General features: G+C 38.8%; 1 protein-coding gene across 1 annotated transcript in view; it reads right to left on the bottom strand.

Moving 5' to 3' along the window:
* Positions 1-859: 859 nt before the first annotated feature.
* Positions 860-13674, bottom strand: part of TXNDC16 (thioredoxin domain containing 16) — an 85868-nt gene continuing 73053 nt past the window's right edge. The window contains exons 17-19 of the mRNA XM_052647104.1: positions 8857-9017; positions 5583-5773; positions 860-1128 (exon numbers count right to left, since the gene is read on the bottom strand). Coding sequence (XP_052503064.1) covers positions 860-1128; positions 5583-5773; positions 8857-9017 — 621 coding nt within the window. The remainder of the gene's footprint in view (positions 1129-5582; positions 5774-8856; positions 9018-13674) is intronic.

Below are 13674 nucleotides of genomic sequence, written 5' to 3'. Positions count from 1 at the left end.
TAAGGGAATCTAACAGTTTGCCACAGATTAGTTTAACTCAAACTTGGGCTTATTGACATTTGGGCAGGATAATTCTTTGTTTGGGGCGGGAGGAGCTATCCAATGCATTGTAAGATGCTTATCAGCATCCCTGGCTTCTACTTAGCCCCACTATATGCCAGTAATGCCCCTAGTAATGATGATCTAAAATGCCTCTTGACATTACCAAATTTCCCCCTGGGGGCAAAACTCTCCCCTGATTAACAGACACTGGTTTTATAGAAAGAGACTCAGACTTGAGAATGAACTTACGGTTGTTAGGGAGTTTAGCATGGACATGTACACACTGCTATATTTAAAATAAATAACCAAGAAAGACCAACTGTACAGCACGGGGAACTCTGCTCAAAACTGTGTGGCAGACTGGATAGGAATCAGTTTGGGGGAGAATGGATACATGAATATGTATGGCTTCACCGGTGTCACCAGCCATATGTGGCTGCTGAGCACTTGAAATGTAGCTACTCTGAAGTGAGATGTGTAGTAAGCGTAAAACATGCACTGGATTTTGAAGACTTGATACAAAAAAAGAATGTAAAATAACTCACAATTTTTATGTTAACCGAACTATTTTGGGGTGGTATACTTAAATTAGGTGAAATAAAATTAATTTCACCTGCTCGGTTTTATATTAATGTGGCTACAGAAAATTCTAAATTATATATATTGCACATTATATTTCATTGAACAGCCCTGATTTAGAAACTTGAAATGACTCAGTATTACTTTTTAGTGAAATAAATTCTCAAGTCTATCAGATAAGCCAAAAAGACTCTGGGAAGCTTTTCACAGCCCTATAAAATTAGCTCACTTTTGAGTATCATAATTCTTGATTATCATGCCTGAGTGGTTTTTTGGTTTCTTCAAACCAACTACTTCTGCTCGAATGCTTCATTTTCAATGCTCCAATCGATTCCTCTGTGGTGGCAGATTTATCGTCAGGCTGTTCTTTATCACTTTCATGCACGTCAGTTTCTTTTATACACTCGGGAACTTTCTGAGCAAGATGCTCAGATGCTGCCGCATCCATCATACTCAGAAAATCATAAGCAGGCAGAGGAGGCTTCCATTCCTGAGCAGGTAAAACTTCTGCAAGGAAGGTAGGATCAAGGGTTAAAGAGGAGCAGATATAAAATCTCATCACATGAATACACTAGAAAATGTTTTATTTTGAAAAATATATTTATAGGAGTGAAGGCCTTATCAGTTTTCTTTATCTATGGGGAAGCTACATTTTATTATCATCATTGTCTAAGAAACTTGATACATTTGTCAGTACTAGACATTTTCATTTATAGGCTGTGCTATAAAGATAGGTATTAATAGGCAAAAAACATAAAGGTCCATAATCTCGCTGCCTGTTAACCCATACTGAGGGTTAAAAAATAGCAATATGTGTAATGAGATTACATACAGCCAGGGACAAGTTAAAATGAAGAAGTCTCTTGCTTCCCTCCCTACTCCTGTCTTTATCCCCAAAGTACTGTAACTATCGATCATTCCAGATAAAAATTTTGGACCATATATTTTAATACATGTAAATGTATATATACATTTACATTTAGAACAGTTTTGGACCATATATATATATATAAAATTTAGCAAAATATTTCTTATATTTTAAAGCACTTTCTGTTTTGGAAGACTGCTATGGAATCAACTGTACTATAAACAGGCAGTGATTAGAAGCACTTAGGAGGGCTTCATGGCAGTGAGTCTTAACATTATTTTAAAATACTGGTCATTAAAAGAAGAAAAAGGATTTAAGCTGATAACATATATGGGATAAATAGACTAGCTTTACTCCATTTAGTAAACAGATTTCACACAATTTCAGAGTTTAGATGCCTATTCAAAATACTACTTGAGAAATTACATAAGGAAAGGTACAAACTAAACATTTAAAAATTAAATTCCAATGAAAGAATCTATATACTTTTATATGAAAAGAAAGTAAAGCTCATAAAGTAAAAACCCAAGCATCTCTCATTAATCAAATAAAAGCTTAGGACATTCATACAAACTCTAATTTAGGATTAAAACACAAACAAAAACCTGCATCAGTACATATGTATATCTATACTCATTGATATGATTTCTTCACTCAGGCTCAAGTATATGAAATCCGTGGTACATCAGCAAGGTATTACATTTAAGTTACCCTATAATTGATGTTTCAAATTACAGTGTTGCCCAGATAACAGACTCAGATATAGTCTACTGTCAGTGTCAATAGTGACAAACGGATAGAATAGCTTCTTGAATACAATGAATAGGTAAGAAGAAACATAACTGTCCTGTGCAATATGCAGATGGAGTATCTTTAAGAGAAGTCCAATTTAAAGCATAGCAAAGATTTAGCAATATTTATTTTCATGGTAAGCACTGCAGCCGAGTGGTCTGAGACAATGACAAAATGCCTGAAACTGCACATTCTAATTCTGCTCATTATTTCCTCAGGAACTCTACAAAGATCTTAAATAAAACTGTACTCTCCTCACATATGGGCAAGAAAGACACTTATCAAATTAATACTGATAATAATAATAATGACTAACATTGATTGAGGCTTTACTATATATCAGGAATTATGTATTTAATCCTTACAACCTCATGAGGTAAGTAAAATTATTATCCCAACTTTATATATGAGAAAACCAAGTCCTAGAAAGGTCAGAGAACTTGACCAAAATTAAGGGCAAATGTCAAATAAGAACAGCCAGTGGTCACAATTTCACGAAAATTAAGATGTGCAGCAAGCAAGGTGAGGTGGAGACCAGTGGCACGGTGTTACAGACGTGGGCTCTCCTAAGGGTAGCTGCAACATTCGTGTCTCAGACCTGCCTCCCAGGATGTAGTGAGAGCAGGTCTTGGCAGCATGGAGGATGGGCCTCCAGACAGAAAGCTTCTGCGTGGACCTTGGCTTCTTCCCTGCTGCAGAGGCTGCAGGAATAACTTAAGTTCAGGAGCAGTGATACAAAGAAATGATGGAAACCAGAGGCAACACCATCATTGCAATGGAAGAAATACTAGTCTCTCAGGAAACTCAGAAGAATAATTCTGATCCTTGGTAATGGTTTGAGTTGAGAAATCAAAGCCCCTAAGGAGGCCCCTTGTAGGAAAGGATCTCTATATGAAGAATAGTAAATACTGTCTCTGCATACTTCATTTTAATTTTTGAAATAACTGTAACATAGAGTAGGGACTATCGGGAGGAAACAAGGGGAAAAAAACCACACAGTAGTCAAGGAGGCTGGGTCAGAAGTTCAGGTTTATCTCTGAACATCACATGACCTTTTTAAAAGCTATTCAGTGGAGAGGTACTCTGGCCTGACTTACGTATCCTATCTGATGTAGTCAGAGTCCATGAGGACTCTGTGTCACAGCAACTGCAAAATGACAGCACTCAGAAGCTTCTACAAAATAGCAATGCAGACAGAGAATGCAGCTTATCTGAAGAGTTCAAGAGCTGCACCTGAAAGGTCCCCTCTGCTGTGTGGCTAGAATGAAGAGGCCATCAATGAGTGATAACAACCACAGAAAGGCTTCTTTCAGATTATGACAAACCAAATAGTCAAATTTAGTTACTTTTTTACATTTGTAAATGCTAAAACTAAGACACCATCTCAGAAAACTAAGACTTAAAAATACCATCCAAGAGGACCCAGAATAGCCAAAATAATCTTGCATATAAAGAACAAGGTTAGAGGAATCAAATTTACCAATTTGAAAACCTATTTCTAAGATATTGTATTCAAGACAGTGGGGTAACTGGCATAAGACATCTGTACAGTTGATAGAAAAACATGTACATGAATGTTCATAGCAGCATTATTAATAGCAAGAAATGGAGACAGTATAAATGTACATCAACTGATGAATGGAAAAACAAAATGGGATATAGCCATCCAATGGAATATTATTCATCCATAAAAAGGAATGAACCACTGATTCATGCTACAACACTGATGATCCTTAAAAACCTACACTGAGTGAAAGAAGCCAGACACGAAAGGCCACATGTTGTATGACTCCTTTTATATGAACTGTCTAGACTAGACAAATCCAGAAAGACAAAAGATAAATCAGTGGTTAGGGAATGAAAAGAGGGGAGAATGGAGAGTGACTGTGAATGGCTACAGGGTTTCTTTTGGGGGTGATGAAAATGTTTTAAAATTCAGTAGTGGTAATGGTTGTGAATGGTACAATCTTGCGAATGTTAACAACAACAACAAAAAAACCCAAAACACATTGCTTGTACACTTTAAAAGAGTGTACTTTATGGTATGTGAATTGTATTTCAATATCCAAATATCTATAGACTATTTAGACATAAGAATTTAGTTAAAACTGCCTAATTTAACAAAAATGAAATGGACAGACCTCCTGGGAAGAACAAGTATGTTGCAACGATTGACAAATAAATTCAAGAATATGATTAAATATACATAAACATACATAGTGATAGATTCACAAAATGCAAGCTGAGAGACAGCATAACACTGAATTGGAGTTTATATACCAGAATTGTGTGTGTGCATGTACACATATATTCACATGTGTTCACATACACACATACACAAACTCATTTCAGAACTCAGTCATAAACAGCATCAAAATGTTGTTACAAAATAGTTCATTTGGTTTCCAATAACAAAACCTTTATAAGGGCCTTAGGAAACTTCATAACATCACTATTTCCTCAACAGACTGATGATCTAGGTTATTACATGTTAACTAAATTACAGCAACAGGATTGTTGCCACAACGGTACATAAACACACACACACATCTATGCCACAAGTACAAACCCACAGATGTTTTAGAAAAATTGCAACTATGGCATGCCATGTCTTGGGCTTCCCTTGTGGCTCAGACGGTAAAGCATCTGCCTGCAATGCAAGAGACCCAGGTTTGATCCCTGGGTCGGGAAGATCCCCTGGAGAAGAGAATGGCAATCCACTCCAGTATTCTTGCCTAGAGAATTCCACAGACAGAGGAGCCTGGTGGGCTACAGTCCATGGGGTCGCAAAGAGTTGGAAACCACTGAACGACTACACTTTCACTTTCATGGCATGTCACAAAACCAGCACTGTGAATTCTGGGCCAAGATCTATTTTCTTGTGGTTCAAAATTCTGGCTCCGGAGTACAACAAAGCCATGTTGAAATCCAAGTTTCCTCATTTACTGGTTAATTATATGACTTTGAACTAGCTATTTAGCTCCTCTACAGGTATGTCCTATGACTCCTGTGAGAATACAGGAGATAATACATGTGAAGCATGTAACTTTGTGCATGTTACCTACAGAGCATTCGATAAATGTTTAGCTATTATTAAATTTAATATAACAGCACTCATTTTCTGTGGGTAAGAATATCTACCATAGAGCAGACTGTATGGACAATGCTGTCAGCATATTAATATTTAGAATATTTACAAACATTACAATTCAATTCATTCTAGCATTCATCAGCTATAATTCAAGTTTAAAAATTCATGAAACAAAATGTAAAATTGTATACATTAAAACAGGAAACTTACTGATAGGACTTTCTAGTCCTGCTTCTAATTTCTTCAGCCACAATAAAAGGTTCTGTTTAGTGACAGCCTGGTCTGAAGGAAATGCAAACACGTGGCCACCTGAATGCAGATTCACCACAACAAGAAGAGGAAGGGGAGGCAGGGTACCAAAATATGCCTGTAAGACTCCTCTTCCCACTGGCGTCTTCTTCCTAGAAAAGAGAGCAACTGAACACGTTAATGAATATTTCTTTCTATAGCAAAATAACAAGAACAACTGTTTGTAAAACATTAACCTTTAAATACAGCACCATACCAGGAAGCTTATTTTATGGAAATAAGTCCTAAAAATCAAGAGGTCTATAACTACATTACTAGTAATCAGAGTCGTAAAATGTTTCTTTTAACATGAGGTATGAACTGTGTATCTCTTAGGAGAAAAAAGGCAGCATGAGAGTTTTAATAAAATAAACAGACATAGTCCACAGGCTCATCAATTTTGTCCTGCTATAATCAATATATATTCCTTTCAGAGTATAGTCAAGTATCTGATCATGTCAGCTCAAAATTAAATGGCCCAGTCAGTTCAGTCGCTCAGTTGTGTCCGACTCTTTGCGACCCCATGAATCGCAGCACGCCAGGCCTCCCTGTCCATCACCAACTCCCAGAGTTCACTCAGACTCACGTCCATCGAGTCCATGATGCCATCCCGCCATCTCATTCTCTGTCGTCCCCTTCTCCTCCTGCCCCCAATCCCTCCAAGCATCAGAGTCTTTGCCAATGAGTCAACTCTTCTCATGAGGTGGCCAAAGTACTGGAGCTTCAGCTTTAGCATCAGTCCTTCCAAAGAAATCCCAGGGCTGATCTCCTTCAGAATGGACTGGTTGGATCTCCTTGCAGTCCAAGGGACTCTCAAGAGTCTTCTCCAACACCGCAGTTCAAAAGCATCAATGCTTCGGCGCTCAGCTTTCTTCACAGTCCAGCTCTCACATCCATACATGACTACTGGAAAAACTATAGCCTTGACTAGACGGACCTTAGTCAGTAAAGAAATGTCTCTGCTTTTGAATATACTATCTAGCTTGGTCATAACTTTTCTTCCAAGGAGTAAGCGTCTTTTAATTTCATGGCTGCAGTCATCATCTGCAGTGATTTTGGAGCCCCCCAAAATCAAGTCTGACACTGTTTCTACTGTTTCCCCATCTATTCCCCATGAAGTGATGGGACCAGATGCCGTGATCTTCATTTTCTGAATGTTGAGCTTTAAGCCAACTTTTTCACTCTCCTCTTTCACTTTCATCAAGAGGCTTTTTAGCTCCTCTTCACTTTCTGCCATAAAGGTGGTGTCATCTGCATATCTGAGGTTATTCATATTTCTCCCGGCAATCTTGATTCCAGTTTGTGTTTCTTCCAGTTCAGCGTTTCTCATGATGTACTCTGCATAGAAGTTAAATCAGCAGGGTGACAATATACAGCCTTGACGTACTCCTTTTCCTATTTGGAACCAGTCTGTTGTTCCATGTCCAGTTCTAACTGTTGCTTCCTGACCTGCATACAGGTTTCTCAAGAGGCAGGTTAGGTGGTCTGGTATTCCCATCTCTTTCAGAATTTTCCACAGTTTCTTGTGATCCACACAGTCAAAGGCTTTGGCATAGTCAAGAAAGCAGAAATAGATGTTTTTCTGGAACTCTCTTGCTTTTTCCATGATCCAGCGGATGTTGGCAATTTGATCTCTGGTTCCTCTGTCTTTTCTAAAACCTGCTTGAACATCTGGAAGTTCACGGTTCACGTATTGTTGAAGCCTGTCTTGGAGAATTTTGAGCATGACTTTACTAGCATGTGAGATGAGTGCAATTGTGCGGTAGTTTGAGCATTCTTTTGGATTGCCTTTCTTTGGGATTAGAATGAAAACTGACTTTTTCCAGTCCTGTGGCCACTGCTGAGTTTTCCAAATTTGCTGGCATATTGAGTGCAGCACTTTCACAGCATCATCTTTCAGGATTTGAAACAGCTCAACTGGAATTCCATCACCTCCACTAGCTTTGTTTGTAGTTTGTTTGCAGTGATGCTTTCTAAGGCCCACTTGACTTCACATTCCAGTATGTCTGGCTCTAGGTGAGTGATCACACCATCGTGATTATCTGGGTCATGAAGATGTTTTTTGTATAGTTCTTCTATGTATTCTTGCCATCTCTTCTTAATATCTTCTGCTTCTGTTAGGTCCATACCATTTCTGTCCTTTATCGAGCCCATCTTTGCATGAAATGTTCCCTTGGTATCTCTAATTTTCTTGAAGAGATCTCTAGGCTTTCCCATTCTGTTCTTTTCCTCTATTTCTTTGCATTGTTCGCTGAGGAAGGCTTTCTTATCTCTCCTTGAGATTCTTTGGAACTCTGCATTCAGAGGCTTATATCTTTTCTTTTCTCCTTTGCTTTTCGCTTCTCTTCTTTTCACAGCTATTTGTAAGGCCTCCCCAGACAGCCATTTTGCTTGTTTGCATTTCTTTTCCATGGGGATGGTCTTGATCCCTGTCTCCTGTACAATGTCACAAACCTCTGTCCATAGTTCATCAGGCACTCTACAAACTATAAATGGCTACAAACTATAAAGTAAGAAGATACTTAAAGAGACAGACAGAGAAAAATAAATGCTACCCAGAGTAACAGTAATAAGTGGAATCCTAAAAAAAAAAGTCAGACTCAAAAACAGAGTAGAAAAGTTGCCAGGGACTACAGGGTGGGGTAAATAAGGTGAGACTGGTGAAAGGAAACAGACTTCTCAGTTGCAAGATGAATAAGATCTAAGGATTTAATGTATAACACAGTGACTATAGTTGATAATACTGTGCTGTATCATTGAAATTTGCTATATGAGCAGAACTTAAATGTTCTCACTCCACCCTATCCCAAAATTTACATTTATAAAACAAATATATGAGGTGATGGATGTGTTAATTAACTAGATGAAAGAGTTTTTTCACAGTGCATACATACATATATGTTTAAATTATATCAATGTACATTTTAAATATCTCACAAATTTGTCAATTATGCGTGAATAAAGCTGAAAAAAAAACTCACAGCAAAAAAAAGAGAATTATTTTAAAAGAGAATTCAATCTAAAACAAGATCATCTCAGACCATCTGAGGCAGTTTAGTTACTAAAATATCATGATGACTTATATATTGGTTTCATAACATTAACTCCAAAGGTAGTTTCATTCCCTAATGAAAACTTAATAATATTTATTACTTTCTTTACTTTTTACATATTAAAAAATAAAAACTATACCTACAGATTTAACCAACAAGGAGTAACTGAATCCAAGTATTTCTTTTTTGCCAGCCTCAGTATTGTTTTTTCATGCTGAAGATCTATGCCACCATCACTAAATAAGATAAGTAACGGTTTCTGAAGTCGTAAATAAGTGGGAAGATTTTCCACAGTGATCTCTGGCTGTTTAAAAACAAAACAAATCAAGAAAAAATGGAAATTATAATACATAAAATAGAAAATAATGTTCAAATCACTCTTGCATGTTAGTTTGTAAAATGTATTTCAAACAAATTTTCATTTAAGTGGAGATTTTACTATATTGATTAACAAGTATGAATCTCAGGAGTGTTTTTTATTTAAACTCATCTTGTTTTAATAATGAATTAGTTATTTTCAAAATAAAACTACTAATAGAATTTGGAAATAAAGGAGCTCCTTGTTTTTAAGCATGTAGCATTTCTAGTAATTTCTTATGTTAAAATCTAGATCAAACTAGTCAACACACATATGACAAGTATTTTTCCTCTAGCATGAAAGTTTTTAAAAAATATATAAGCTAAGCTTTAAAGATATAATCTTTTAACATCTATGATTACTTAAACATTAATAAATCTTAGTTTGTTTCAAAATTGAGTTTTTAGCATAATTAAAGTAATCCAATAATATGCTAAAACAAATTTAAGGGCTCTTATTTTGGAGAGGGTAAAAATAAAGAAAAAGTAGTAAGAAATAAATCTTACTCTTTTTATTAAAAGAGAACATTAAAAAAATATATTTGTAGAAGACAATTAGTTTAGGCTGTTATTAACAAGAATTGAAAAGAGTAAGAAATAAAGTTAAAATACTTAGGATTAAAAACAGCAGTGACTTAAGAGTATTAAAGGCTTCTACCATTTTCCATTTTTAGTATCACATCTATTAATTCATCTTCTGGATACACTTGTGAGCTGGATTAAATCTTCCTACATCAGAAAACAAATCCCCAGCTGACAGATGAGGAAACCAAGGATGCGAAGTTGACTTGCTGAAGTCACACAGCTAAGCAGGAGGAAGAGTTAAATGAAACTAGCACCCAGGGATTTTGTTTACCAGTAAGCCATCTCACTGGGTCACACCAGAAATCCAAATGAACAATTTTTTTTTATCGGAGAAGGCAATGGCACCCCACTCCAATACTCTTGCCTGGCAAATCCCATGGACAGAGAAGCCTGGTAGGCTGCAGTCCATGGGGTCGCTAAGAGTCAGACGCGACTGAGCAACTTCACTTTCCCGTTTCACTTTCATGCACTGGAGGAGGAAATGGCAACCCACTCCAGTGTTCTTGCCTGGAGAATCCCAGGGATGGGGGGGCGCCTGGTGGGCTGCCGTCTCTGGGGTCTCAGAGAGTCAGACACGACTGAAGCGACTTAGCAGCAGTAGCATCCAGGGATTTTGTTTACCAGTATGCCATTTCACTGGATCACACCAGAAATCCAAACGAACAATTTTTTTATGGTGCCAACCACCTCCAATTCACCCTCAAACACCAAACTCTGGCACATACTTCTTCCTACTTAGTTCTCAAAGCCACTTTCCTCTGCCAGTTTTCATTTTTCTTTGAATTCTTTCTCTTTGACCACTCAAAATCCTCTTCTCACACCTTCCTCTTTCATGATTTAAATCTTAGGTCCCCTTTTCTCAAACTCCCCCATGTTGTCTTATGTTAACTATCGTCATTCCTCTTCTACTTGAGTTATGTGCCCTTCCTAAAACTGACAGATCTTATCAAACCAGCAGAACAGATTTGATGGATATGGTGTGATGGAGCCATCACAGCTCAATTCAAAAATTTATTGAGAATTTTAAGATCTTATGCTGGGTGGGTGCATGCGTGTGAGTTCAGTCGCTTGCTTGTGTCCGACTCTTTGTGATCCCATGGACCATAGCCTGTCAGGCTCCTCTGTCCATGGGATTTTCCAGGCAAGAATACTGGAGCAGACTGCCAGGGGAGATCTTCCTGACACAAGGATCAAACCTGTGTCTCCTGCGTTGGCAGGCAGATTCTTTACCAGTGCACCACCTGGGAAGCCCCTTATGCTGGGTACTGAATCAAAAAGAAGTAAGATGCTTACTCTGCCCTCAAGGGTTCATAGTTTAGAGGAGGAGACAAGTGTGCAAACTACTGTGATCCAAGAAAAAATTTTAATGTATGACAGTAAGAAGACCCCAGTGGCTCAGTGGTAAAGAATCAGCCTGAAATGCAGGAGACACAGTTCGATCCCTGGGTTGGGAAGTTCCCCTGAAGGAGGGCATGGCAACCCACTCCAGTATTCTTGCCTAGATAATCCCAAGGACAGAGGAGCCTGGTGGGCTACAGTCCGTAGGGTTGTAAAGAGTCCAACATGACTGAAGTGACTGAGCATAAATAAGGAAGCCTACTGCCTCTAAATTAAAACTAAAAAACAAGGTAGGGGAGCTCATGGGTGATTTTAGGAAGTGATATTTGACCTGGGCCTCGGATAAGGAAAAAGAGCTTGACAGACTGAAGTGTGTGCTAGAGTGCGGATTCCAGATACAGGGAGCAGAGAGGTGAATGAGAGTGCAGACAGGTGTTAGGCATACAGAGTATCTGGGGAACAGTGATAGTGAAGTGTCCCAGACTCAGGCAGGCCAGAAGCAAATATGGCTGTAAGACCACATGGGAAAATGACTAGAGAGGTTTTCTAGCCCCCAGGAATACTGAGAAGATTTTGTACCAAACAAGTCACATGGTCAGGCCTGTTTTAGATGACTGACTAGAGTATGAATTTGTGGAGAGATAGGCCAGTAGTGGCAGGCACTGCTCTCTCCTGTCAGGAAAGAAAGACTAAGAGTTATGCGAGTTTAGTTAAGGTTAGAAACTCAAAAGTTAGGACTCATCAGCTGGTATAATGACCCATATAAGTTATGGGCATAGATACTAAGTCTCCCAAAGAATGAATGTAGCAAAAGAGGAAAAAATGGTTGAAGATGTAATTCTAGAGTGGCAAGACGGCTGAAGGTATACCTGGAGAGGACGGAACTGCAAAAGCCAAAAGAAGGGAGAATCTTAAAAAGGAATGGCACAATCACGGGTTTTGATGGCTACTCAGAGAAAAAGAAAAGGTCATCAAATGTGGTTACTGGAAGATGACTGTTGGCTATTTGAGTATATAAGCGACTATAATTACGTGTGTTCCCATATTCTTATTTATAATAAAAGCACAAAAATGAACTCAATGTATTTGAGAAAAGTGCTAAACATATTACCCAACAGATAGTTCTAAGTGTGACAGCCTTAAATATACTATTGCTTAATTGTAATAACTACATAGTTAATTAGCATGTAATTAGCTATGATCTGGGGCTTCCCTGATGACTCTGATGGTAAAGAATCTGCCTTCAATGCAGGAAACCCAGGTTCAATCCCTGGGTTGAGAAGATCCCCTGGAGAATGGAATGGTTACCCACTCCAGTGTTCTTGCTGGAGAGTTACAATATTCTTGCCTGAAAAACTACAGAGGAGCCTGGTTGGGGGGGTCGGGTGGGGCAGGGTTATGAAGAGTCAGACACAACTGAGTGACTACCACTTTCACTTTCAAAGATATTCAAGACACACTGTCAAGTAGACAACTGTATACAGGAGCCTGGAGAGCAGGCCCAAGGTCTGTGCTGGCCATATGAATTTGTGAGCCATTACACAGATGGTATACATGTCATTCTCTGGGCTTCCCAGGTGGCGCTAGTGATAAAGAACCTGCCTGCCTATCAGGAGACATAAGAGATGCAGGTTCAATCCCTGGGTTGGGAAGATCCCCTGGAGCAGGGCATGGCAACCCAGTCCAGTATTCTTGCCTGCAAAATCCCATGGGCAGAGGAACCTGGTGGGCTACATACAATCCATGAGGTCATAAAGAGTTGGACATGACTGAACAACTAACATTTAACTAACTATAAGCAGTATTTACCTGGATTAATTTGTCATCAGGTTCATTAAATTAAAGTTTGATGTTATATAAAAAATGTTTATCATCTGGCCATCCTATGCTCTTTTCTAACCAGAGGGAGTCTTTCTAGTACCTAAGGGCAGGCCAGAAGATAGCTTACTCCTAGCTAGCTACTGTATACAGTAAAGTATGTATACAGTATACAGTATACTGGATACAGTACAGCTGTATACAGCTCTCGACTTAAAAGCTCTAACACAAAGCAGCATTAGGAAATTTAACAACAGCACTCATGGAATTTTTTTAAGTTTCAGTTCAGTTCAGTCACTCAGTCATGTCCGACTCTTTGCAACCCCATGAATCGCAGCATGCCAGGCCTCCCTGTCCATCACCATCTCCCGGAGTTCACTCAGACTCACGTCCATCGAGCCCATGATGCCATCCCGCCATCTCATCCTCGGTCGTCCCCTTCTCCTCCTGCCCCCAATCCCTCCAAGCATCAGAGTCTTTGCCAATGAGTCAACTCTTCGCATGAGGTGGCCAAAGTACTGGAGCTTCAGCTTTAGCATCAGTCCTTCCAAAGAAATCCCAGGGCTGATCTCCTTCAGAATGGACTGGTTGGATCTCCTTGCAGTCCAAGGGACTCTCAAGAGTCTTCTCCAACACCACAGCTCAAAAGCATCAATTCTTCGGTGCTCAGCCTTCTTCACAGTCCAACTCTCACATCCATACATGACCACAGGAAAAACTAGAGCCTTGACTAGATGGACCTTAGTCAGCAAAGTAATGTCTCTGCTTTTGAATATGCTATCTAGCTTGGTCATAACTTTTCCTCCAAGGAGTAAGTGTCTTTTAATTTCATGGCTGCAGTCACCATCTGCAGTGATTTTGGA

Source organism: Budorcas taxicolor, chromosome 10, assembly GCF_023091745.1.
Source record: "Budorcas taxicolor isolate Tak-1 chromosome 10, Takin1.1, whole genome shotgun sequence".
Taxonomy (NCBI): domain Eukaryota; kingdom Metazoa; phylum Chordata; class Mammalia; order Artiodactyla; family Bovidae; genus Budorcas; species Budorcas taxicolor.
Note: the sequence above shows the minus strand (reverse complement) of the source record. Positions and strands in the feature narration are given on the sequence as shown.